At 38.2% G+C, this 27094-nt stretch overlaps 4 protein-coding genes across 5 annotated transcripts; 3 read left to right on the plus strand and 1 right to left on the minus strand.

Moving 5' to 3' along the window:
- The first annotated feature begins 1239 nt into the window (after positions 1–1239).
- Positions 1240–6709, plus strand: LOC137710716 (translocon at the outer membrane of chloroplasts 64). Its single transcript, XM_068449824.2, has 13 exons — positions 1240–1695; positions 2242–2394; positions 2604–2728; positions 3006–3131; positions 3279–3461; positions 3567–3711; positions 4031–4199; positions 4574–4708; positions 4884–5084; positions 5430–5557; positions 5635–5686; positions 5824–5893; positions 6238–6709. Exons 1-13 carry the CDS (start codon positions 1493–1495, stop codon positions 6318–6320), a joined length of 1773 nt encoding a protein of 590 aa, XP_068305925.2. The 5' UTR covers positions 1240–1492; the 3' UTR covers positions 6321–6709.
- On the minus strand, positions 6685–9129 carry LOC137710252 (nuclear localized protein). Its single transcript, XM_068449182.2, has 6 exons — positions 8640–9129; positions 8291–8353; positions 7982–8083; positions 7771–7836; positions 7486–7564; positions 6685–7337 (listed from the first exon to the last, which is right to left on the minus strand). Exons 1-6 carry the CDS (start codon positions 9069–9071, stop codon positions 6820–6822), a joined length of 1260 nt encoding a protein of 419 aa, XP_068305283.2. The 5' UTR covers positions 9072–9129; the 3' UTR covers positions 6685–6819.
- Positions 9130–12283: 3154 nt separating this feature from the next.
- On the plus strand, positions 12284–14967 carry LOC137709868 (protein C2-DOMAIN ABA-RELATED 4). Of its 2 annotated transcripts, none has more exons than XM_068448845.2 (4): positions 12284–12455; positions 13032–13255; positions 13839–13934; positions 14324–14967. In XM_068448845.2, the coding sequence occupies exons 2-4, from the start codon at positions 13094–13096 to the stop codon at positions 14612–14614; spliced, it is 549 nt and encodes a 182-aa protein (XP_068304946.1). In that variant the 5' UTR covers positions 12284–12455; positions 13032–13093; the 3' UTR covers positions 14615–14967. The 2 variants fall into 2 exon arrangements, with proteins under 2 accessions (XP_068304946.1, XP_088551423.1); XM_088695297.1 differs by lacking the exon at positions 12284–12455 and adding an exon at positions 12644–12856.
- Positions 14968–23020: 8053 nt separating this feature from the next.
- On the plus strand, positions 23021–26853 carry LOC137710345 (putative auxin efflux carrier component 1c). The gene is made up of 6 exons (XM_068449298.2): positions 23021–24654; positions 24779–25025; positions 25136–25221; positions 25679–25836; positions 26355–26431; positions 26531–26853. The coding sequence occupies exons 1-6, from the start codon at positions 23427–23429 to the stop codon at positions 26595–26597; spliced, it is 1863 nt and encodes a 620-aa protein (XP_068305399.1). The 5' UTR covers positions 23021–23426; the 3' UTR covers positions 26598–26853.
- Positions 26854–27094: the final 241 nt, after the last annotated feature.

Here is a 27094-nt window from a genome sequence, read left to right on the forward strand (position 1 = left end):
CTGCTTTTCTTTTAATTTAATTTCATGCGTTATTGGATTTGATTTACACTTTTTTTTTATTTTTTTATTTTTTTGAAGAGAATTGATGTTTATTGAAAAAAATAACAAACTACATAATATCTTGACCGAGAAGATCCTGAATAAGGATAGGAGGCTCCTCAAGCCAAACAACTTCACTACCGATAGAAATAGGGAACTTAACTAATTTATGAGCAACCCCATTACACTATCTTGGAACCTGTTGAAACTGAACAGTTGACACGCCAAAACTGCAGCCGACTCACCAACCGAAGGCCCTCCAATATAGCTTGAAACTCCACGTGCAATGCCGACCCAATCCCCTCCTTCCTCCACGCCCCTGCTGCAATGAAATGCCCCCTCCCATCCCGTAAAACCACCCTCACTCCCCACGACGCTCCTCCAGCCGTGTTGCCCCATCGACATTAATCTTTAGCCACCCATCCGAGGGAACCATCCATTTGCGCTGGGACACAGGACGTGCAACACTCGGAACCATCTGGGCAGCACGGTAAGCTCTATAGGTAACCCTCGCTGTTCCTCCCACACCCAAGAGTTCCGAGCTTGCCATAAACCCCAGAGCAACATACACAACAGTTCAAATTTCGACTTCTGATTCTCAACAACCGACAGCAGCCACTCCTTCATAAGAACCCCCGTTCCGGTAAAAGATCCACCCCCACCGTAGACCCTCTCCACACTTCCAGCGCAAACGGGCACTCCCTGAACAGGTGCCCCTCCGTTTCAACACCCCCCGAGCATAGCCCACACTCCAAATTGAGATGCACCCCCTTCCGAGCAAGATTAACTTTAGTCGGAATAATGTCCTGACTAAGTTTCCATATGAAAATGCTAACCTTAGAGATGAAAACGCATTACCTCCATTTGAAGAAGACGCACCCGCCGAGCGAGATTGCTCCAACTCTCGAGCCACCCTATAGCCATTACTGACCGTATACACACCCCTCGTACTACCAAGGACTCGGAGTTTTGGGCAATCTGCCACCCCCACCTTCCTCCTTCGGTTTACATTTTTAAGTAAATGAATTTTTGTCGCGAAACTACTATGTTGCCCTAAGATTATATATTTATTATTAAATTTCTGTTAAGTTTACGACATTGCCCTTAAATCTGTATTTTCTATTAATGTAGGAAGATGTTGTTGACATCCGCACCGATTATTACCCTATTGATATTATGAGAAGCTTGGTGGACCCACCTACAAATGGAAACAAAAAAAGTTGAAAAGTTGGAGGACCTTCGTGATATTTCATTGTGTGTAAACAGCAAGTAACCTCAGCCAAGTGAAGCAGTGAACCATCGCTCCGCCTAGGTTACGCTGCGCTGGTTGCTGATTTATCTTCTCCCTCTCTCTCCTCCTCCTCCTCTTCTCTCTCTCTAAAACCCTGACTTGCTGGTTTGGCAATTCCGGAGGGTACTGTTCGGACGAACAATCTCAAAGAAAGACACGGTCATGGCGTCTCAGGCCGCCAATCTGTGGGTCCTGCTGGGTTTAGGTTTGGCTGGAATTCTCCTGGTGACAAGGAAGCTGACGAAGACCATCAGAGAAGACTTTGGCGCCTTTATTGAGCGGCTTCAGCTTCTTCCTCCGCCGCAGCCTGCTCCTCCCAAGGCTCCGCATCCCCTCACCGGCCTCACCTTCGCCGTCTCCGACGTGTACGCTCTCTCTACCCACTTCCCATCTGTTTGTTTCTGGAAAAAAAAAAAAAAAAAAAAAGAGTTGAAACCCAAGATTTTATTAGAGTGGAAAAACAGAAAGTATTTCTGTTGGCTGCTGAGAAAAAGGAAAAGATTGGAACTTTGAAAGTTTCAGCCTTTGCCTTTTGATCAGCTTTGTTAAAACTGATTGAAGTTATGGTTAGTATAGATAGTTGAAAGGATTTTTTGAATTGGGTTGGAACCCGGATGGCGAAAAGGCCTGAAATTCATGAACCGTGTAACGGGTTTCGGTTTACTTGCTGTTTTAGTGATTGAGAGGGAGTAATTAGTATACTTAAAAAACCAGAACATCTATGGAACACAGGATGGCAGTTACGGCTGAATTCGAATGCGACATTAAAAGAATAAATGAACACCTTTTCTGTACATTGAGTCGATATGCACAGACACGCGAATGCACTTTTTCTTTCTTTTGCTTTGTAGTTGTAATTTTTGAGACTCTTTGCTTGTGTTAAAATGGACAACTTTGTGACATGGTTGCAGATTTGAAATTGAGGGACATGTAACTGGTTTTGGTCATCCTGATTGGGGAAGAACACATGATGCAGCTTCTCGGACATCACCTGTGGTTTCCACTCTTGTCGAAGGAGGTGCCACATGCACTGGGATAACTGTTGTGGATGAATTGGCATATAGGTATGTATCACTATGAGCTTAATGTTCCCTCGACGGGCCGAAGGTGCTATCCCTAATGTGATTGTGAGGATCTCTGATCAATATGAAAAAGGAAAATAGTTTGGAGGATCAACACAAACTAATGACATCTCTATTTCCTTTCAATTTCTCTAACTCTAGCTTAGTCGGGATTACATAATTCCAATTCTCTTTGGCGTGTTTATTTTCAGTATTACTGGAGAAAATAAGCATTACGGTACCCCCACCAATCCAGCAGCATCTTCCAGAACACCAGGTGGATCCTCTAGTGGAGCTGCTGTGGCTGTAGCCGCTGATCTTGTTGATTTTTCACTGGGTGAGCTTCTTTTTCTTATCCTTTCTGAAATTGTTCTTTATTTTCTTTACATTTCCTCTTGAGTTTTGTTACTTGTGTTATTAGTCTTTGAACATGGGAAATGGCATATGTGAATGACTTGGTTTCGTTCCTTTGCCTTTCTTATCTGAAAATTCTCTTATTTGGTTACTCAGCATGTTCTATATCTCCTTGTATCTCAAAAAACTCTCTTTTCAATTTCAACAGTGCAGCATCTGTAATACTGTAATATTTACTTCATGCTAACATCATGGTGCAGGCCTTGATACCGTTGGTGGCGTTAGAGTACCTGCTGGGTCTTGTGGCATCATTGGATTCCGAGCTTCGCATGGCTCTGTTTCTCATGCTGGATTTATACCTGTTTCTACAAGTCTGGATGCTATTGGTATGTATGGCTGCAATTCTGTATGTTGCCAGGCTGCAGCAATATATGTTAACGTGCAACCATCCGCGCCTGAAAACTTGTAACTTTTTGTCTCTTAATTTATTGCTATTGTGGGATATTATTTGACTTGTAAGATCACATTTACAGGATGGTTTGCTAGGGATCCTAGTGTCCTGCGTCGTGTTGGACACGTGCTGCTGCAACTTCCTTATGCAGTTTCACGCAGTCCAAGACAAATTGTAATAGCTGATGATTGCTTTCAAGAAGTAAAGATTCCCGTTGATAGGATTGTTCAAGTGGTTATCAAATCCACTGAGAAGCTTTTTGGAAGTATGTTCTTTTCCTTTGATTTAGAGATCCATTCTTTGGCTCTCGTCCATGGTGGACTGCTGGTTTTGAAAATTTTCTGATTGAGTTCTCGATAAACTGGTCCAGAACAAGTGTTGAAACATGAAAATCTTGGGGACTATTTCAATTCAAAAATTCCAAGCTTGAAAGAGTTTCATGGCCAAAAGACAAATGGTGAAGTAAAGACTTCATCCCTCAAATTGCTTGCCAATGTTGTGCAGTTTCTTCAAAGGTGAGCTGATTAATCAGTAGTCAGTCTTCTGTATATGTCATAATTTTGAGACCAAATGTTCCTGGCCTTGTTCTTCTATTCCAATTATCTTTAGTGTATTCTTATGGTAGAATCGGAAGGGCAACGCTAAAACTCATGCAGTTTGGGGAAGTGTGTGCAAGATTGTAAAAATTTAAAATTAGTAATTTTCAACCTGAGAATTGGTAAAATATGCTGTCACAAGGAGGCAGTTTTTCACTTTGTTTATCCGTTTGTCTTTGATTTCGAAAATTTTCCTGGATCATATAGTATTGGAGCTTTATTGTGTTTCTTGTTACAGGCATGAGTTCAGACATAATCATGGGGAGTGGATTGATTCGGTGAAGCCTGTTTTGGAGTCTGCTACTTCAACGCAAATATGTGGGCCACTGGAGGCATCCGATGAGGAGATTGAGATATGCAAGTCAATTAGGAATGAATTACAGGCAGCTGTCAGCTCTCTATTGAAGGTAGCCATTTTAATTATTAATTTATTACTTGTTAATATTTTACGATTTCGATACATTACACACATACATGCACACTTTGAAGCACACATACGTACAGATTGTCTTACTAATTACAAAGCCAAATTAGCTTGACTGGACTGGACTGGACTGTCAAGTGCTCTTTTTTGTCTGACTTCACTGTAGTGGCTGTTCTCACATACCACTATAATCTTTTAGGCTACATTGTTCCGCAAGATAACATGAATGAATTCCATTTCCTTACTACAGAAGGACATCGTATAATATAAATTATAGTGTTTCCTTTTGTAATTATCTAATGTGTTTATCAAGGTTTGTTATATGGATTACGATTTCTCTTTTATTTGCTTGTGTAGGATGATGGAATTTTGGTTATCCCAACTATAGCTGACCCCCCTTCGAAACTTGGCGGGAAGGAGATGCTCTCTGAGGACTTCCGCAGTCGTGCTTTTGGTCTGTTAAGTATTGCGAGCCTGTCAGGTTGTTGTCAGGTGAAAATCCATCAATCTCTCTCTCTCTCTCTCTCTCTCTCTCTCTCTCTCTCTGTCTTCGATCTTTTAATATCTTTGTGTATCATTATGTATTCATTACATATACATAGTGATAAGTTTGTACTGATTTTAGTTTCTCCTAATCTTCTGTACTCCGTGGATGTCTCCTCTTCAGGTCACAGTACCTCTGGGCTTTCATGACAAGTGTCCTGTTTCAGTTTCTTTCATAGCCAGGCATGGGGGTGATCGCTTTTTACTGGATGCACTGCACACTATGTATATATCTTTACAGGAGCAGGCTGATATTGCTTCAAAATCCAAATCATCCAAAAATGCTCTCACCAAGGAACAATGTGCTGAAATTGCCAAGGAAAAGGTAGGTCATCGCTTTCATGATCATCGTCCATTTTGCTTTTCAAGTCGTTGTTTTCTTTGTTGATTTGCTTTGTAACATAGGACATCATGTTATCAAATTTCTGTTGGAATTTACATAATATTATTTAAGCTCTGTTCCGTCGACTTATTATCTCTTATTCTGCATGGAAAAGTCAAAGTACCTCTAGGATCATCAGTCCCGATGATCAAAAGTCATTGTTGAATGGTGAATTGACACGAATAATATTTCTACCAATTCTTATTTGCATAACGACTATTCAAGTTTGCTTCCGAATTGCATTTGCATATCCTAAAGCCTCTTCTGATACCTTTACAAAATAATTAGGGAAATCAAGCATACAAAGATAAGGACTGGCAGAAGGCTATTGGCTTTTATTCTGAAGCTATCAAACTTAGTGGCAACAATGCAACGTATTACAGTAACAGGGCTCAAGCATATCTTGAAGTTGGAAGGTACTGCTGTCTGTTGGGACATTTATTCTCTCAATTGATTTCTTGGTGTAGGTCTCTAATTTACTTCTTCCGCCTAGATTCATTCAAGCCGAGGCAGATTGTACTAAAGCTATCAACCTTGACAAAAAGGTAACTCCTCTCCAAAAGTATTAATTATTGGATATTCCCAATTATCGGTTGAATGCTATAGGCCCTATGGCGCTCCTTCGAGTGCAGATTATTGATCTCATTTTTATACCCATTGTTGCCTACTTATGTTTCTTCAGAATGTGAAAGCTTATTTCCGAAGAGGCACTGCAAGGGAGAAGCTTGGTTATTATAAGGAGGCGATTGAAGGTCAGATTTGTTTGTTTTTTTCATCTTTTTATACTTTGTTCTGACGGACGGACAGTATTGCCCCCATGATCAACCCTTAACCTAGAAACCGAGTGTGAAAGTTTAAGGAAAACAGTGTTTATCGGGTGCAAACTAGGTATTTGAAATTTGAGATTGGATTTGCAACTTCTTTGTCAAATTCACTCAACGGACGAGTAGTGTCCACTGGTTGCAGATGTGAATTGTTTTGGTATTCTATTCAGAGCTCAGAACACACTCATTAAGCACATCGAGTTTTTTTTTTTTCAATTCATTCATCCCAATCTCCTAAAGTAACTTCGGTTCGATGGCGCTTCATTCTGCAGACTTTAGACATGCACTTGTTCTTGAGCCAACCAACAAACGAGCAGCCGCTGCTGCTGAGAAATTGAGGAAGCTGTTCCAGTAGCTTATTGAAGCTCGCTCGGCCAGGAAAAATCCATTTGAACTAGACAGTCAACAATTCCCATATGTCTAAACCAATTGAATGAGAAGAGGGATGACGAGACTCGAGAGAAGTTGAGAATCTTTACTCTTATGATCACGGTGGTTTTTTGGGGAGGGGCTGGATTATTGTTTGATCTGATCATTTTTTAGGAGCCTTAGGTAAGTATTATTATTCTCCCCAAAATTTGTAACTATAGTCCAATTTTGTTGCTTTTAGATGAGGTTTAAAGCCGATCATGAGCACAGCCATTACAATATTTATCTTTGCCTTCGCATTGTAATTTTCGCATTCGTTCTTGTACTTTGATTGGTTTCACTGGAAGCAGTAAACGTAAATAATGTCATTCAATATGCTCGGCTACTTGTAGATGTAAAGGGTTCAGCCAAAATACAAACTATTGGATCGAATAAGAGGGAAATAACCCATTTACCAGTAAACTCTTAACGAATCGTTGTTCGCCCTAGTCAAATTCGAACAGATCCAGCTCTTCTTCTGTATACTCCGGGAGTGAAGCTCTCGTAATCAGTGGCTGCCTCGGCCTTTTAGCTCCGGTTGTTTTCCCAACTTCTTGATCATCAGGAATCTCAACTGGGTTGATAGGTCGGCTCCTGCTCGATGGATTGCCACCCTCAGCCACTCCGTCAGGATTGTTGGCCTTCTTAGCTGCGGCAGTTACCTCGTTGTTAAAACGGTCTTTTCTATTTGCCATTTTTGTGGTTCCATCAGGCATTGTCTTTTTCACCGATGAAGAAAGAACCTCCACGTCCGCGGTTTGAATTCCACGCTGCTCGTGGCCTGAGCAGCTCATTCCTGGCGCCGCAGCATGATCTGTTTCCATATGTTTCTCAATGTTAAGATCGCTCCCTCTTACTGCAGAACTTTGTCTTAGATGATTCATGATTTTTTCAGTGCTTTCCTGTCGCGGAGGGAACTTTTCTTGTGGCGCCCAAAACCTCGTATGACTTACCGCAGCACTGTCTGTTACGAAGAAAGGAGATTAAACCATAAAAACTACTGTGAGAATCTCATCGCTCGCACTGCAGGCAAAACTGGGACACTAGAAGCTTTGCAGCAATGCAAGAAGATGGAATATACAGATATCATCGACTTATGATTTATGACTTACCACTGCTGGGAGCGGGTTTGTTGACTGATGAAATAGGAAGATCGTTTGTCACGATAGGTCTACCATCCTTGGAGATGACCTGCAAATGTAACAATTCATCATCATACAGAAAACAAAGTGATCAGAGTTCACTTCCGGTTCTGTAAACTTCACATAATTGTGGCGCCAAGGCCACAGAAATGAAAATTGGGGACAAAATCAATGGTTTAGAGTCTCCAGACACGTCGTTAAATGATCAAAGATGACTGTGCTCTCTAGTTTATGTGCCCACGAAAGAGAACGCACCTGAACCATGTTGTTCATGGTTATGTTAAGATAGCATGCCATGCGTGAGGGAGAGAACACAGCAACCTGACAAAAAGCATTGAACTCAAGCTTAGAGAAAATTTCGCGAGGTTGGCATTTCGACCTACACCCCAAAGGCTCGTTTCGCTTTTCTAGATTTTACAGGTCGGTATATTCATAATCCCAATCTGCTAGATAACAAATAACAAACCTTCTTGAGTACCAAAACTGCACCAACAGATATGCTCTTCCCGAAGTCTCCCTCAGAAAGCACTGTGTGGTGGATGCTAGCACCAATTGTGCCTGTAGGATCCTGACACCAAAATTTCAGCCACTTAGACTGTCTCATTGCACAAAGTGAAAAGATTGACGCGAGCAGTGCCTAATTGAGAGAGAGAGAGAGAGAGAGAGAGAGAGAGAGAGAGAGAGAGAGAGAGAGAGAGAGAGAGAGAGAGAGAGAGAGAGAGAGAGAGAGAGAGATCATAATTTATCAATGTCCACCATGTCCATGGAACGTTACCTTGAGAGTGAGCATGAGATCACCAAGACCATTTGGGGTGCAAGATTTGATCACAGCAACAACCTAATTAACCAGAAAATCACATGAGTTTTCAAACATTATGATATTTTATTATGATGATATACAAAAATAAAAAGTAGAATTAAGCAGATAAAAAGGGTTTTCTTTCCAGTGTTTTCTCAGCAACCAAACAGATAAACTGGGTTTTTCTTTCCTGTGTTTTCTCAGCAACCAAACAGAAAAAAGAGTTTATTTTTTTATTTTTGCAGTATTTTCTCACCAGCCAAACAGAATTTGGGAAGGATTTGAAATTATCAAATTTCTACAATAATAACAGAAATGGAAATACCTGAGCTACTCTGTGAGTGTCAACCCCCTTCCTGATGGAACCCAGCGGCGTTGGATAGTCGGCGCCTTGCTTTGCAACATAATCGAGAGCGGAAAGCCATGGATCGGCGGCGAAATCGGTGTCTTTATCATCACCATTCTCGACGACTCTCCTAACGAACTCTTGGGTCGGAATAGGCTCGACGTTCTGGTCGTCTCCGTGGCGATGAATTTGGGTCCTGCGCTGCATCGCGGCCTGTACGGCTCCGGCGGGGCCTGGAATGAGAGGAGGAGAGGCGGAAGAGGACGAGGAGGGGTTGGGCGGAGGCGGAGGATTAATTGATTTGAGGGAATGGGAGGCTGAGCGCTTGCAAGGGCGGAGACTGAGAGAGATGAGGTCCGAATCGTCGACGTCTAGTTGCTCCCAGGGTTCATTGCTGTCGTCGTCGTCCATGTTCTTCTGGTTTTGCGAGTGAAAGCGCGGGAATCTGACACAGTTGAACAGCTGGATTTTTAGAGGGTTTCATTTTGGGCTGGGCTGGATATCTTATTAAGATGATTGGGCTTACAATCTCAGGCCTACTTCTCAAATACCACCTGTAAATTTTATTTTATTTTTCTAAAAAATTAGACCAGCTAGTGTCAAAGGCATGTCAGTCATCTTTTTTGAAAGCCGGAAAGACTCACAAAATCATTCTACGTATAATTCATTTTTATTATTTTTAATTTCATATACAAAATGATATTGAGGGTTTAGGTTGTGCGTTAAGTCAATCATAACTATCAAATTTGTAACATCATAATAGTTGAATTTGAGATTTTTTATTTACAAGTAGAAATAAATACTACTATATTATAGTAATGTTAATGACAAATCATTTATAATGTTTGACTTATAAAAAAAACCGCTTCAAACTCTATTTTCTCTTGATTCTTTAACGTGAGAACGACGCAAATCAACTTCCCAAATCAAAACCAAAATCAGCTAGAACTAAACTGACAATGTGTTTAATCTAGTTTACTTTTCTTTTTGTGGCTCAATTAATTTGTATATATTTTATGCCTTATTGGAAATTCGGAGGACCACATGATCGAGGGGTTACGCACAAGGAGATAAGATTTCTGATTTGATTAGCATGTTTCAATTGGGAGGGAAAGTGTAGAAATACAACGAGTGATGGACCGGAACGTGAGTTGCTCGATGTCACAATCACATACCTACTTACAACGGGACCGCCAATTAGAATGAGTGTACGAGAATACAAAGGGACCGCCAAAATCACGGACAATCTAAAAAGTGAGATTGTAGAAACGTGATATGTATGTTCCAGTTAGACGATCGATCTAGTTAGGGATGAGCATTTGAAACCAAAAGCCGAAACACAAATCAAATCGTACTGCATTGAACGGTTCGGTTATTACAGTTTTGAAATGGTTTTGATTGAAACCGAACCACTAGGGAAACTGCATACTTTCAGTGATGAACTTGAATATAATCTTTTATTCCTTGCTACAACATTTGAGCATGAATTCAAAGCATTGTGATTATGAATGTGGAAGAACTTGTTGTATTTGTATAGTAGGAAGTGCATGCCTTCATGTAATGCTAGTTTGTTTTGTGTATTCTTGAAGCTGCAATTCAATGTCCAGAACCTTTTGTTTTTTCATTTTGTATGTAAATAATGTAAAAACAAACCGAAACCATTTGAAACCACACCGAATCAAAACCAACGGTTTGGTTCCATTTCGGTTTTGGCTTCAAAACCGCATCGAACGGAACCATGCCCACCCCTAAATCTAGTTAGCAATATTTTCCTTGTGAGATTCATCTCTCTCACCTTGTCGTTAGGGGCGAAGCTAGAAAGTTAGTTGGGGCTACAATTAAGTAGCGGCGGATGCAAAATTCTATTCTCATTGCATCCCAACAATAGTGCGCACAACGCCTAAATTTTTTTTCTTCAGTTTTTACGGTGAGGCATTTCGTCAAGCACTTGACTGACCCTTACCATTGTGTTCTTGGCGTGCATCCCAACCTTTTAGTGTTCTTTTAATTTGGTCTTTAGGTCAATAAAACTAAGAATTAAATCATATATTGTTATAAATACGCAAAAGTTAGAGAAATAACCTTTGCTAGGAATAGGAACGAAGCAGGTGCAAAATATCACACTATAATTTTAGTGGCTATTACACAAAAGAATGGCAGATAAAGAGAAGGAGGGAGAGATACTGATATTATTTCTTTGATTCTTTCTTTCGTAGTGTATATTTGATAACGCACAAAATGCTCTATTTATAGAGCAACTCCCATGACAACCAACCAAACAAAAATGATTACATTTTGAAAGTATCACACAACCAGTATTCCCAAGTCTTCATTACTTTGTGTAGGCATCCATTCATCCACTAATTCTACAACATATATGAATATATGGGGACGAGAATTCCACTTTACAGGACAATTGGAAGGAGAGAAATTAATGGACCAATCAAATAATAAATTTACATTTGAAAAATGTCGATGTTGTCTAGCTTTTGTCAAACTCTTCTATACACGAGGGAGACAAATTGAGGAAGCGATATGATATTTTAAGGGTAGTTTTTCAAATTGATTTTCAGTCACATGCCTTCCCACTTGGACTAACCAATAACTTCACTTTGATATTGACTGATCGATTAATCGATTCATTTGACCAAAATTGCTTCCTACGGCCATCTTCTTTGTGATTGGAGCAAGCTTCACATTGGAATAATTATCAAGGATTCAACCTCACAGCCTTCGCATATTTATACAAATATTTAACAGGAACATAACCTATTATAGTTTTTGTTATTTTTGGAACAAACGATATTATCTACACAGACTACACTAAAAGGGAGGGAACCTATTACAGTTTTAACTACTCGTAAATGTATTTCACTTTTACAACTACTTGTAACTGTATTTTATTTTACAACTACTACTTGTAACTATAAATACCCGTTTGGTGAGTTGAATGATATGGAGTCTTAGGAATAGGATTGGGTTGGCTAGAATTGGTTAGACTTTGTAAACATAACTTATAACCCATGTGTATGGATAACTTAGTAACTCATTATATTGTGGATGTATAACTCATCATCTCTAGTCATATCCATCTCACACTTTGACACAATAAATAACAAACTGAACTCAAGTTAATTTTAATTGGTCACAACCTTATGTTCTTAGCACGCAAGAGAATGAGTTCGATCCATTTGGTACCAACTACCAAGAATATCTTCACACGAGGTTACTACTAAATTCAAATTTACTTACTTTAACGTATATGTAAGCATATTAATTTTATCGTTTGATTAATACGTGAAATGATAATATTGCGTGACGTATTTTTAATACACATATTTCTCCAATCAAAAGAAGACGAGACCGATAAGCCGCCACTACGACGACAACGACGGCAACGACGAGAGACCGTGATATGTGTTCCAACAAGTTATTAGTTTAGTTTAAGACAGAGACACAGCGTTATTTGCGGCCTTCACATCTTTGCATGTCAACCTCCACAAGTTGCCCACAATTAAATCCCATCCATTGATCCACAAACTGACAACCGGATCTCCCGGTCACCTCCTCCTCCATACCGAAACGGTGAAAATCTTTTAACCTTCCCATCTCTTGTTCCCTTCAGTCCCAAAATTTACCTCGTTTCAATTTTACATTTACCCCTCTTGTGGTCGGTGGCTGTTCATTTCTCTCCCTTCCCTCACAAAAACAGAGGAAAAAGAACATTCAGCCTAATTTCTCAGAAGGAAGAAAACGAAAACAAAAACCAAGAAAAAACTTCATGGTACCAACTTGGTAGGGCCCTATTCCCATTTTTTCCCTCCGTATCATGTCGTATTAGTCTGGCTTCATAGTAATGTCTCATGTTATGATTGTCGATCGATCTATCGTTGATACAGTACTAATAATTTATCGTCAGAATATGTGTTCATATTGTCGATTCATTTTCAATTAGGGTTTCTTTCGTTGTGTTTGTTCCGTCCATATTAATCCTAACTATGAAACAGACGTTCGTTGTTTCTTAGGGTTTCTTTCGTTGTGTTTCATTTCCGTTTGTATCAATTAAGGTTTCTTTCGTTGATAATAGTTTCAATATTTGGTACCTGTTGTCATTTCATTTTTTATTAGGGTTTCTTTCATTGCGTTTATCTTGTTTGTATTAATCCCAACTATGGAACAACCGTTCTTCCTTACACGTATGTCGTATAAATACTTTCAATAATTGTTGTATTTCTGGTACAATATCGATGTGCGTCCGTTTATATTGTCTGCATTTGGTCAACTTTATTGTCCTGTTTTAATTTTTTTTTTTTTTTTTTTTTTTAAAAAAAAAGAAGCATGGTTTTGATTAATTTTTACTGGGGTTGGTAGGTGATAACGAATAATCGAGAATTGTTGGTGGCTAGTATAAAGAGGGAGGGAGATCATAAGACATGATGACAGACTCACCAAAGACACCGGCGAAAGGCAGTAGCAAGTCACTCATGGAGAATTTGCTCGGTCTTCTCCGAATCCGCGTCAAACGCGGTGTTAATCTCGCCGTCCGCGACGTCCGTAGCAGCGATCCCTACGTCGTGATCAAGATGGGTAAACAGGTAATCTCCCCCTCCTCCTCCTCCATTTCTTCATCTTTTTGTTTACTGTTTTTCTCTCTGTTTTTTAATCTGATTTTTTTATGAATTTCTCTGCTAAATTCCTGTCAATTTTGTTAATTTCTTTCATGGGGTGTTTTAATTTTGCATCATCAAAATAACTTTATTAAAAATTCCCTTTTTCTTTCATTTGTAATTGTTTCCTTTGGCTTGTAATCTAGTATTTTCATTGTATGAAACTTCCCACTTGTTAGTTTATCTTATGCTGCCAATTCCAAGCCTGGACAAAGGAGGAGAGAGAGCGCGTCAGGTAGTCGATAGCTGGTACTCTGTATGTCACGTTGAATCCCTATGATTTGTAGATCTTTTAATCTTCTCACAATATTTCTGTGGTGCAATTACCAAATTTTTTTTTTTTTTTTTTTTTTTTTTACTGTAATGCTTTTAGACTGATCTGATTTGTGCTTTGCTGCGCTTCACAAGGGCTCTGTTTTTTTTAGCCTCTATTACTTTTGTTGAATAAGAAATTCAGGAATATGTTCCTTTTATCTTTATATGTTTAAAGATTAAACCTTTTTTGATGCAGAAACTGAAGACTCGTGTAATTAAAAAGGATGTTAATCCTGAGTGGAATGAAGATCTTACTCTTTCTGTCACAGACCCCAGTATCCCAATCAAGCTGGTAAGCTCTAGAAGCACTTTTAACTTTTTCCGTCAAACTTTTGTCATAAGCGGTTTTAGTTACCCAAAAGCCATACGTTTAAATTCCAAACAGATAGAAGATTGATGCCAACGGCCATCATCTTTAGAAGCGAAACTAAGATTCACCTTAGGTGTCACAACAACAATATCTTAAGTCTATCGGGCACTGCTATGTATTTTAACTTCTCACTTGACAATGCATGATTGGCTTTAGATACCGCTTCTTCTTCTTCATATAGCTTAATGTTTGATTCTCCAATTTTCCATTGATTCCTGTGTAGATGAATTTTCATTTTATCTTTCGATTTTTAGTGGATTTTAGTGCCTTCCAAAACCAAAAGATATGAGTTTGTTTGTGTGTGGGTGTAGACTGTGTATGACCATGACACATTCAGCAAGGATGACAAAATGGGAGATGCAGAATTCGGCATCTCAACTTACATAGAGGCATTGAAGGTGAACTTGGAAGGGGTCCCAAGCGGCACGACAGTGACGAGAATACAACCAAGCAGGGCAAACTGCCTAGCTGAAGAGAGCTGCATCCAGTGGAAGGATGGGAAGGTGGTGCAAGACATGTGCCTCAGATTGAGAAATGTTGAATGCGGCGAGGTCGAAATCCAGTTGCAATGGATTGACCTTCCTGGTTCCAAGGGATTATGAGTGCCTCAAGTTCTATGCTTAAGTCGTGTTCCTGCATAATATGTGGGCTGGTTGTTGTGGTTGTAAGATTCTAAACATAACAGTTTTTCATAAGCTGGGATGGTTTGTTGACGATCTAAATTTCCATGGTGCTCTGGAGTATAGAATACTCCGAAAAATCCCGTTGATAAGATATGTATAACAAACTCCCGTTGTATGTACTTAAATTAGGGTTGAACGATTTTTAACTTTCATCTCTGTCTTGCTGGGTATGATGTCAAGTCGCAAGCTCTTCATGTCTTAGAATCTTGCTTTGTATTATTTATGTACCCATTAATTTGCAGGAAAAGTTATATACAATGGATTATAAGAAACGTGGTTGTACATTTGCATCTACTTTGTAACAATGCTTCTTCAGTTAATTCCTCCTTCATGCCTGCCCAGGAAATGTTATATTGCTCCTTTATGTTTATGCTAATTAGCTATGAACAGGGACTCCCGAGAAAGGGTAGAAGAGAATCAGAACGAATATAAGACATACAACGATTACATATGTATGATCATTACGCTTCAACTGGGCTACCATTTCACCTTTTTTCCATGCAATCGATATTGGGAATTGGTTAGTCATAATTATCTAACACGTTATTGTCGAACCAGAAAACTCTCATAATGAAATGAGCTTAAATCAAAATACTAAACAGCATGGCATATTTATAAAAAAAAATTCTATCCATCATTGTGGTGAAAATCATAATGCTAGAGGAATCATTACAGCAAGGAATAGAGGGGAGTCATGAACGTCTATGGTCTATGACGTAAAATTATTTTTGATAAACGAAATCCTTGCATGGACGTATATAGCTAGAGTTAGGCTACTCCCCTTGTTACTCGTTTATTGATTTTGGGTAGAACTCTAGCTTTCTTCAATACAGAACGTCAAAGTAAAAAAGAAAAGTTCCACCGTAAGCCCAATTTATTGAGATCCAACCCAATACTTTGCTGGGCTGACTTCAAATGCCTCCCTTGCCTTTCAGGCCCCTGCCTGAAGTACATCCCTTTTGCCTGGCTATATGGAAGTGTGTGTGTGTGTAGATATAGACGACTCCGTAAGTAACTGTGTTTCCAGTTGCAGGGTGATCAGAATCTGAAGAAAGTAGATCCACACTTGACTCCTCCAGAGACGACGTCCCAGCCTCCCAGGAACTGTTTATGTCATATATTCGTCCTCCGTACTTGATGAAGCAATCAGAGAGATTCAGAGTAAGCCTACGCCTACCCTAGCTATCTCCATCTCCATTTGGATACGCTTCTTGTCTTAAATGCTTTCTATTTTTCCTCAGCCGGCCATCCCACCTGTATTTTGTACGTACTATCATTGAAGCTTTAGGCGTGTAGAAATGGAGCTCATATATATAGACACACACACACACACACACATATGCATTTCTACGTTACATCGTTCTCATTGCTGAGCACCTCATCGCATGCATGCAGCTCAGGTACTTACGTAATAATTAATTAATGGCTACACACTGCATGTATAGCAATGAACAAAATAATTGCAGACATATCTTTTCATATCTTTGGTCGGAAAAGGAAATGAAATGCTTCATTAATGGTCCAACCAAACAGCATAAGGACAAACGCTAACCCTCATACGTGCCATGAGGAACAGCCGCAGTTTACCACAGGAGACCACCGCCATAGCTAAAGCAGCATAACTACGAGATAGGATTAATATGCCTCTCCAGGAAGCATATTGCTCGGCACTTGTGAAACTGAAAGAAGCAATGGAGGAAACTTAGGAAAAGTCGATGGATTTCGTAAGTAAGATGCAGCTGCAACTCAAGGAGCTAACAGCATCCCATCCAGTTGAACTTGCACCCACTACACTTATGGTATAATTCGATCAATCTTAATCCAATTTGACCTACAAATATTTAGAAGTACTTAACAAAAGGTGAAACGTAGAAATAAGAGAGTCAATAATTAATCGACAGTACTAGCTCTGGTTTGATTCTGAATTTGGTTATATACAGGTGAAACCTAGAAATAAGACAGAAGGAACGAAAGGCCACCCTGAAGAATTCGAGGGATGAATTTTACGGAATTATGGCATTGGCCATTACGTACTAGTGACAGTATACCTGCAAGTTATGTCATGTTGATGCCCCATTAAACTATCCGAGTTTCTACATTGTGTACGTTTGTCTAGCAGGGTTTTATTACAGTTTCTGCTTTTTTGGGAATGGTTATTGCGAAGTGATGAATTGCATGCGTGCATATTTTCGTGTTTATTTGGTATGAATGTGATGACCTCTGTATAAGTGTGGCTACTATAATCGTATTTATCAGGGTGAGGAACAGATCTGGAAATATGTACGAGCAGAGGTCCTCCCTACTGCAAGCCATAATCATGAGTTAGCGTTGGGAATTGTTATTAGCACTCCAAAAATCTCATTCTACACTCCAAACTTTCTATATTAGGAAAGAAAAATACATTTGTGAGGAGTGTAGAATGAGATTTTTGGAGTGTCAATAACACTTCCCTTAGCGTTTAGGGTTTAATAATAAATTCCTAAATAGATACTTAAATGGACAAGAAAACGATTTATGCACTTTCTTTTTCTCGCATGTCACCCTTTTTTTATTATAACTGCTAGATTGAGTTTGTTAAAAAAAAAATTGTTAAATTGAGTAAATCAAAAGAGACTTGAAAGGACAAAAACAAAAGAAAAAAATGCAAATAGTAGAAACAAGAGTGCGTAAATCATTTCCTTGGTGAAAAATGGGTTCAAGGTTGGTTTGCTGCTTTGCCTCGAGCCTCTACATAGAGGCCTTTGGGTGGCTAAACACATGGACCAATCTTCAGTTTTGTGGCCCAATGGATATGTACCAGCTAAGTATCCTCTATTCTATAGGTTTTTAGTTAACCACTTATCAAACCCTACTTAATAGAGAGATTTTCAGTATACACGGTCTGGTATATTTAAATATTATAATATAAATAATTTGATACTTGAATAAAAACAATTTCAATCACTTATATTGTGACATTTAATATATCAGATTATGTTCCCTGCATAATAAAAAATTTCTTCACTTAATGGGTGTGACCACGCAATAGTAGGTGCCCTAGACAAATCCCTAATTAAAGTGCAACACACTGTATGAGTTGATTTGTTCATGCACTAGTCCAAAAGATAAGAGATATATGCCTGCTTTCCCTAATTATGAGGCTTTAATTTATACAAATACCAAACACACATATATGCGATGTATCGCTGAAAAAACTAATTTCATACCCTTTTCATTTTTTAAAATTGCTTCTTTTTTGTAATTAATTGATGGACAAACGGCTTTTTTTTCAGAGACTTTTTGTGAAACACATGCCTGTGTTTTAAGGCTTTTTCATCCATTAAAATATAATTATTTTTATGTGATGATGATCGACGTATGCATTTACCTAAATTCATCTCCCTTTTCTCTCTATAAGCACCCTAAAAGCTTAAGCCAAAGTCAATTTTTGCCGTCCACAAGTTCAATGTGAATCCACACTATATATATATATATATATATATATATATATATATATATATGTCCCAATTTCCAACAAATTAAAGCCACTTAATTCGAAATGTATCCACCATCTTTCTTCTCTTTGGTAAAATGGAAGTGTCCACCATCGATAAGGATCCATACCAATATTACCTTAAATATTTTCTTCTTTGGCATTGCAGCCTTGCACCAAAGAAGGAGCTTTATTATCCGACTTTATCTCTTAAATATTGCCCTTCACTCACAAAAAAGGTTTTCTTAAACTCTCACGAGGACTCCAATTCAAACATTGCACTTAATTAAGGCTTTAAGCTTGTGCTTCTGTCTGCCATCTTTCCCAAGTTTCCAACTAATTAACATGCGCCATCTTAATCAGACCGCTCCTTCTGCTTACTAATCAGTATGTTATCTGCATTAACGTTTATTCACTATTCATGTTTTGATGACTGTTTACCTCATTATTTCATTCACCATTTGGATGCCAAATTCTAAACCAGTCTCCTGAATCTATTCCTTGATTTACTCTTGTGAAAAAAGATCATTTTGACGAAAGGATATTCTACTTTTATCTTCAAGGAAGCTGATTCAAACTTTGGATTAACAAAACAGCACACTATCTGACCAACTAATCTAATTCTTATGTTGCTTGTGAAAAAAATTAATTTAGGTGTCGTTTGATAACTACTTCGTTTTCACTTTTTTGAAAATTGAAAGTAGTTAACAATTTAGTTTGTAAACTACTTTCAGTTTTCAAAAAAGTGAAAAGTGAAAACTCAAAGGCCAAATTTTTTAATATGGAGAAAGTACGTAGTTTTTATTTTTTTTAAACAGTAATGTTAGGAAGACTAAATTTGCAAATCAAAGAATGTGTCTTATTAGACACGTTTATCAACAATTAAGTCATAATCAAATTATTAACTTTTATGTCATTTAGTTTATAAAATTTTAACTACATATTTAGTATTCATAGCATTACTCATCCTTTTCAAAAAATGAAAACTAAAAACGAAATAATTATCAAACAACTTTATCCATGACTACTCATTATTTATTCGATGAAAAGAAGAAAAAAAGGTCCATGACTCAAAAGGAGAGAAACATGCATGATCTTTCGCAAACTCTGTTGTCCCTCTACGCTGAGTGGTACTTCCAATCTCGTATATTTCTTGGTTTGATCACAAAAAGATTTGGAACCAAGATGAGATTTGCATAGGAAGCCAAAAACATTACTCAATCTGCCCAAAAAAACAGAGTTTGGTCAATTCTTTCATTTTTTTTAGTAAAAATAAATAAACTTTGGTAAACTTCAACATTACATCAAAATCATCTATAAAACGAAAAACAGTTTAATAGAACAACAAAAACACCATGCCAAAGGAGAAAACCAATTCTTTCGTTTCTCTATTATTTTTATTCTCTCTTGACAAACACAAAATTATAACTTATCCTAAACTATTTGTAGAAAATTCAAATTTAGATACAACGAGAAAGAATACTGCTCTAGTTAACTTGGCTGATAGAAATCAGCCATTTTTTTTCTTCGTGAGCTTGTCCAAAGCTGGTATTTAGGATTGATCCATTTTTTGTCTTTGTGACACCAATTGCTAATTTATCGAATAAAGCACGCAATTTGGGGAGTGAAGAAATGATGAATTAGTTTAAGAAATTCATGCGATTCAAGTTCAAGAAAAGTGGGGGGTTGTTGTTTGCTTCTTGTGAGAGATAAGGCGAAAGCAAATGCATGGAGAAAGAGTTAAAACTGATGATAAATACAAGAGCTTCTTGCACTTAGAAAACAAGAAACCTCCATTGCAGTGCGTGCAGTGAAGGCATGGTGTTTGGAGTTTTGGATTTCAAAGAGAGTTGTGAGATTAGCACGTCGATCTCTGTCCCCCATTTGCTTTCATTCCTTTGTGAACCCCAAGCCCCCATGGTCCTCATCATTAACTTCAAAGCATGCTTCTGAGTTTTCATCACTTCCAGGGTTTAATTTTCCATTATATTATTTATTTAATTAATTTGATTTCATCTCCCAAGTTAATTTCAAAGCCAATCATATGTTAGAATGTCAGTATTTAACATAAATTAATCTGTTACCTTTAAAGGTATTCACAGAATGAACTATTTTAAACAATATTATCCCATGGATTAAAATGTTCTCTGTATCATCAAAACTTCACTATACTACCTGTCTGGCATGAAAACCATTTATTCCTTGAGAAATGGTAAGGAGACTCTAGACTCTTTATTGACTGTATGCCCTTAATGTTTTTGGTATAATATTTTATAGGGGCTTTTAGATATTAATATGAAATTGACATTAAACTCAAAGAGTCCACGAAGAGTCACACTCTGAAAGAGTCTCCTAAGCATTTCTCCTTATTTTTTGAGAGAGAAGAATAAGGCAGCGTTTGGTTAGCATCGTAGAAAAAAAGAGAGAGAGTACTTTTCTACTTTTAGCTAGGCGTAAAAAGCAGAAAGGAAGAACTCAATGCCAGTATATTCCAAAAGCCTCAAGGCACTTCTTTTGATAACCTCAACAATATTTCTCCAACTAATCTTCGCAAGTATGAAAGTGTAGTTCAATTGGTTAAAACAACAATTATTCCTATACTAAATCCTCTCATTCTTGCTATCGTTTGTGTTACAAATAATATAATATAGGATTAACAACTTCCATATGTGTGTGCATAATATTTTCATGAACAATACTTTCCTCATTTTTAGCAAGGAAAAATTCCTCATTTTTCTATTGCGTCATCGCTTTATCATGTAAACACCATCATTGAAACTATTGATTTCCTTTACCATCTTCTAAAACTCATTCCTTACAAATTGATTTGAATTGGAGTTCATATGACCATTCATATGTGTAAAACAAATCGATGATAATAAGTAGTATCCTCATGTTAAACTGACGCAACTAGATATATAACAAGAGAAATCGAACGAAATTCCATGTTAGAATTTACTAGCAAATAAACTGAAGTCCATCAACAATCCAGAAAATAGAGATATCTCTAATTCTAATTGATAATATTATGAATGAATACAAACCTAAGGCCAAGATGACCCATTTATTATGTAACTTAACCCTGTAAACCTTAAGAATTCAAATGGTAAAGGAATTAAACAAATAATAAATTATCAAAAAGATCCTAAAATACTAGTCCTGTTTTGACAGTAGCAAAGAATTTGAGTTCAATTTCTTTGATTGAAATGAATGAGTAAACAATCTTCAAATTAAATGAATTTTTTTAGAAATGATTTTTAGAGTATAATAGAGATAATAAACCGTTCTGGTTATGACATTAGTAATGAAATGATATCGTGTTAGGAGGAAGGGGATCTTACCTCCTTACTGGGAAAGAGGAAAGTATTGTCCGATCTTCATTGTCGTTTAACAAAAGTAGTACTATTTAACCACAAGAAAATAACATGCGTAGCTCTTACCTACAATAATATAGCTAACCATTATTAAGTGTGATCGGATGTCCAAATAGAATTATTGCGAAGAAATATTATGGTAGTCTCAAGACACAAGAGTGGAGTGTATAATGTTGTTCCATGGACACAAATATACAAGTCCAAAATGAAATAGCACGGCATATGGCATAGCTAGGATTGTAGTCTTCCTCTAAGTTGTGATTGGCGTCTAATCCCACCTAAGAATTGACATGCAAGCGTTTGGACGTGCCAAATATGTGGTATGGCTTAGGAGCGGACAATTTAGGATCCATGTGATCAACACTATTATCCTCGCTTCTTCCCATGAAGATTATTCGTGGGTTTTGGCGTGCAATGTCAAAACTGATGGATTAAGACATGCAAACGTTATACGATGAATGCTTACACAACTTTTAAAATTGGAGCTCTTTATGGACTATATGACATTTTACAGTTTTAACGTTAATTATGTGTTAATATTGTAAAATCTTATGCTTTAAACATGAGATGACATAAAGTTCATAGAGAGTCTCACTTTTGAAATAATCCTCTGGACATTTCTCAACTTTATATTCGAATGCGCTATTACTTGCCATAATCTTCTTGATTGTTAACCACCAAAAATAGAAAGAAAAAAAAAAAAGTAACGAAACGAACTATGGTGGTATTCCTATTTGATGACACACTCCGTGTACTTTTAATTTAATTTCATAAATTTGATTTAACTAATTTCAGTTATTTTAAGTCCATTGATCATCAAAAGTTCATTGACAGCTAGTTTATGGAAGGAGTGTTTTGGGATATCAGTTACAATTGACTTCAAAGTAAGTTTAGTTAGTTTTATGGAGATGTTCTGAGTAAAGTTTGAGAGTGAATGATTGTTTATTTAGAATGAAATTTAGCTAGTTTGTTGGAGATACTCTTGACATGAGTCAAAGATCGATTGATTCCTGGCTCAAAAGGGAGTTTAGCTAGTTTGTTAAAAATACTCTTGACTTGAGCCAAAGATCGATTGATTCCTAACTCAAAAGGAAGTTTAGTTAGTTTGCTAGAAATGCTTTTAACCCGAGCAAAAGATAGACATGCTTCTAACTAAAAATGGAGTTTAACTAATATGCTAGAAATGTTGTGAGGTGAAATAAAAGATTGATCGGTTTTTTACTCGAAAACAAATTAACTAGTTTTTTGGAAATGCTCTTATCGATCATCCATAAGAGAGAAGGAAAGATGCAGAAGGCCTTTTGAAAGATTAAAAAGGTCCCCAAACAAAGAAACAACTAATTAGAGACACAGCCACCTCTAACCAAAATGCTTTTTCTCCACTTTATGCAACCAGTAGACCCATACAAGATAGAGCCACACACCAACTTACAAAGAAACTCAACTCTACATATATGTAATCAAATACCATCCCTTCTTAACCCTAAACCCAAATTACACTTCCTCTTTTTTCACCCCCCCAAAAAAAAAAAAAGGAAAAAAAAAAAAAAGAGGAAAAAAACCAAACTGAAATTATAAAAAAGCAAAATACTTTCTGAGACCTGAAAAGCTGAGTGTGTTTGTGTTGGGGACTGCAAGTGCAAGCTTGCTCTCGCAACTGTCAAAGCTCTATTCTTTCTGCTTATTACCCACCCACACACGCTCCCCCATAAATCCCAAAACACACATGCTCTCCTCCTCCTCTTCCCCTTTTCATCATCAACCCCACCTCCACCGCCTTCCTCTTCCTTCTTCCACCACTACTTTCCTCCACAAATCCTCACCTCCCCAGAAACAGAGCAATAAGAATTAACTTTCCTGATTTTGGTTTTCACCAATCACCAAGATGATCACATTATCCGACTTCTACCACGTCATGACGGCGGTGGTGCCGCTCTACGTGGCCATGATCTTGGCCTACGGCTCCGTGAAGTGGTGGAAGATCTTCACCCCCGACCAGTGCTCCGGCATCAACCGCTTCGTCGCCCTCTTCGCCGTCCCCCTCCTCTCCTTCCACTTCATCTCCACCAACGACCCTTACAACATGAACACCCGCTTCATTGCCGCTGACACCCTCCAGAAGCTCATCGTCCTCGCCGTCCTCGGCGTCTGGACCAAAGTCAGCAAAAGGGGCTGCCTGGAATGGACGATCACTCTCTTCTCCGTCTCCACTCTGCCCAACACTCTGGTCATGGGAATCCCATTGCTCAAGGGAATGTACGGCGAATTTTCCGGGAGTTTGATGGTGCAGATCGTCGTCCTCCAGTGCATTATCTGGTACACTTTGATGCTTTTCATGTTCGAATACCGAGGAGCAAGACTCCTCATCTCCGAGCAGTTTCCCGACACGGCGGGATCCATTGTCTCCATCCACGTCGACTCCGATATTATGTCGCTCGACGGAAGACAACCCCTCGAGACTGAAGCGGAGATCAAGGAGGACGGCAAACTCCACGTCACTGTCAGAAAATCAAACGCTTCGCGGTCGGATATTTTATCGCGGCGGTCTCAGGGGCTGTCGTCCACCACCCCGCGGCCGTCGAATCTCACTAATGCGGAGATTTACTCCCTGCAGTCTTCGAGAAATCCGACGCCGAGAGGATCAAGTTTCAACCACACGGACTTCTACTCCATGATGGCTACCGGAAGGAACTCGAATTTCGGAGCTAACGATGTTTACGGGATGTCAGCGTCCAGAGGGCCGACTCCACGGCCATCAAATTTCGAGGAAGACGGTGGCGGCGGCGCTGTCAGCTCCGCTACTGGAAATAAGCCACGGTTTTACCACGGCGGACAGAATAATGCAGCGGCGCATTACCCGGCCCCAAACCCAGGGATGTTTTCTCCGACGGCGTCCAGAACCGTCACCGCTAATGCTAATAGCAATGCCATGAATGCAAAGAGAGCTAATGGGCAAGTTCAGAAAACAGAGGACAACAATGGCGGGAAGGATCTTCATATGTTTGTTTGGAGCTCAAGTGCTTCTCCTGTTTCAGATGTGTTTGGAAGCAATGAATACGGTGGTGCTGCCCATGATCACAAAGAAGTTAAATTGGCTGTGTCTCCTGGAAAAGGTACAAACTTCAAATATTTCTAAAAAAAAAGTTTGAATTTTTCCTGTTATTTTTTCTTATTTTGGTGACGTGTTTTGTTTAATTTGATTGATTAACGGTGGGAACTTTTTGGATTTTAATTCAGTGGAGGGGAGGAGAGAGAATCAGGACGAGTATTTGGAGAGAGAAGATTTCAGGTTCGGAAACAGAGATCAGATGAACATGAACAATGAGGTTGAGAAAGGAGGGGATGGGATTGGAAAAGGCAAAGTGATGCCTCCAACAAGTGTGATGACAAGGCTTATTCTCATCATGGTTTGGAGAAAACTCATCAGAAACCCAAACACTTACTCCAGCTTGATCGGCCTCACTTGGTCTCTAGTCTCATTCAGGTAATCCCATCCAGTCCAGTCCAATCCAATCTTCTATCTTGTTGAAGTGGGATTCTGTTCTTTCTTTCTTAATAATTATAATTATATTTTTGGTTATATTTCTTTTGCAGGTGGCACGTTCAAATGCCAGCCATTGTAGCGAAGTCCATCGCCATACTATCTGATGCAGGACTTGGCATGGCCATGTTCAGCCTTGGTCGGTGTTAGAAATTCCTTTTGTTTTTTCTTACAGTAATTTGGCACCTTTCATGCATTTTTTCAATCACAATTTATTATGCGTGCATAAAAATTGTACTTCGTAATTATAACGAATTATTTTTACATATGCGTCATATTGTGATTTTTAAGAAAGCGGGGATTCTTCAGTGTCCTTTTATTCCTTTATTTATTAATAAGCATCTTTAATTATTAATGTTTTTAAAAAAGCAAGCAAAGAGTTTGTCTAGGGTTTTTGATTTGATGTAATGGGTTGGTGTTAGTGATGATGAAAAGTCCATCACTCTTTTCTGTCTTTCACACATGACCGACTGTGACTGACAGACAAGTGGTGGTGATGGTAGTGGTGGTGATCATGGTGTCTGTGATGCTATGTTGCTGCTGCTGCCGCCTGCTGTTTGGCTAATCTGCTTTTTGATGTGATATATTTTTTGCAGGTTTGTTTATGGCTTTGCAGCCAAAGATCATAGCATGTGGAAACTCCGTTGCAGCTTTTGCCATGGCTGTGAGATTCCTTACAGGTCCAGCTGTCATGGCAGCTGCTTCCATTGCTGTTGGCTTAAGAGGCACTCTCTTACATGTTGCCATTGTACAGGTCACCTCCCTCCCTCTCTCTCCTCCCCCTCTCTCTCTCTCTCTCTTTCTCTCCCCATATTTTTCCTCTTCTGCCTCCTTCTGACACAACCAAAGCAATCCCACATAGCTTAACCTATGCTCCAAAAGCTTTCCTTTTATAATTATTTTGTTTGCTTAAAGATAATATTTTTTATTATTTTTCATTTGATTTTTTTTTGTTTTGTGAATTATTTTTAAATAAAATCATCATGGCATCTCACTGCTTTTCAGAAACATGGGCTGAGAAATTCCACTGCCAAAAGACTGAGCCAAAAGTTGTCCAAAAAAAAGAAAAAAAAGACTGAGCTAAAAAAACAAAATCAAATTCCAACTCAGTATATAATTATTAAAAAAATAAAAAAATAAAAACTGATTTATGTAATTACACAATGACTTGTTTGGACCTGTATGATTTATTTACACTGCACAACAAACAACTGTGCCATTGTTAACATGTTTTTTTTTTGTTTGGCTATTTTGCCAAACAAAATATAACAGGCAGCCCTACCCCAAGGAATTGTTCCCTTTGTCTTTGCCAAGGAATACAATGTACACCCTGATATTCTCAGCACAGGGTAAGTAAATATTATAAATTATTTTAAAGTAAGTTTTATTTACTATTTTCTTTACTAATTAGACACTAATTAATTAATGATTCAAATAATTAATTTCAGGGTTATATTTGGAATGTTGATTGCGTTGCCCATAACGCTTGTTTACTACATTTTGTTGGGGCTATGAAGATGCTTTTGAGAGTAGTGGAGACCAACAAACAACAGTGGCTTTTGGCTTTTGCGTTTCATGCAGGCAGAAAGCAAGAAGCTCATAAACGCAAAGATGATGAGAAAGAAAGATTGAGAGAAGATAGAACATTGCAGGGAAGAAATGAATGAATGAAATCTTTTTTATTTTGATTAATCGTCTTTTTTCTTAGTAAAATTTGTAAAATGAGTTTGTAGTGAATTTAAGTTATAAAAAGAACGCTTTCTGTAGTTTATTTATTAGTTATAATTTTCTTTAAATTATATTTTGAAAATTATAATTAAGGTAGAAAAAGGGGAAGAAAAAAGTGAATGGGAAAGTTGATGTGATGATAACTTGTTATGTTACACCAGTGTTCTAATTCAGTATTATTCCAGTTCTATTCTATCGGTTCCATCTTTACAAGATTCCCAAGTTTTTCTATGCCTTGTCTACATATGAAAAAGTATGGAATCTTAGGGCCTGTTCGTTAACGT

This window comes from Pyrus communis, chromosome 6 (genome assembly GCF_041283825.1).
Source record: "Pyrus communis isolate YQ-2024b chromosome 6, ASM4128382v1, whole genome shotgun sequence".
Taxonomy (NCBI): domain Eukaryota; kingdom Viridiplantae; phylum Streptophyta; class Magnoliopsida; order Rosales; family Rosaceae; genus Pyrus; species Pyrus communis.

Coding starts and splice junctions, on each gene's coding strand:
- LOC137710716 (XM_068449824.2), top strand. CDS start 1,493: ATGGCGTCTCAGGCCGCCAATCTGTGGGTCCTGCTGGGTTTAGGTTTG. Junction 2,729..3,005: donor TCTTGTTGATTTTTCACTGG/GTGAGCTTCTTT, acceptor ATCATGGTGCAG/GCCTTGATACCGTTGGTGGC. Junction 4,200..4,573: donor CTGTCAGCTCTCTATTGAAG/GTAGCCATTTTA, acceptor TTGCTTGTGTAG/GATGATGGAATTTTGGTTAT.
- LOC137710252 (XM_068449182.2), bottom strand. CDS start 9,071: ATGGACGACGACGACAGCAATGAACCCTGGGAGCAACTAGACGTCGAC. Junction 8,354..8,639: donor ACACTCACAGAGTAGCTCAG/GTATTTCCATTT, acceptor CTGGTTAATTAG/GTTGTTGCTGTGATCAAATC. Junction 7,565..7,770: donor CCATGAACAACATGGTTCAG/GTGCGTTCTCTT, acceptor TTACATTTGCAG/GTCATCTCCAAGGATGGTAG.
- LOC137709868 (XM_068448845.2), top strand. CDS start 13,094: ATGATGACAGACTCACCAAAGACACCGGCGAAAGGCAGTAGCAAGTCA. Junction 13,256..13,838: donor TGATCAAGATGGGTAAACAG/GTAATCTCCCCC, acceptor TTTTTGATGCAG/AAACTGAAGACTCGTGTAAT. Junction 13,935..14,323: donor CCAGTATCCCAATCAAGCTG/GTAAGCTCTAGA, acceptor GTGTGGGTGTAG/ACTGTGTATGACCATGACAC.
- LOC137710345 (XM_068449298.2), top strand. CDS start 23,427: ATGATCACATTATCCGACTTCTACCACGTCATGACGGCGGTGGTGCCG. Junction 24,655..24,778: donor GGCTGTGTCTCCTGGAAAAG/GTACAAACTTCA, acceptor ATTTTAATTCAG/TGGAGGGGAGGAGAGAGAAT. Junction 26,432..26,530: donor CCTGATATTCTCAGCACAGG/GTAAGTAAATAT, acceptor AATTAATTTCAG/GGTTATATTTGGAATGTTGA.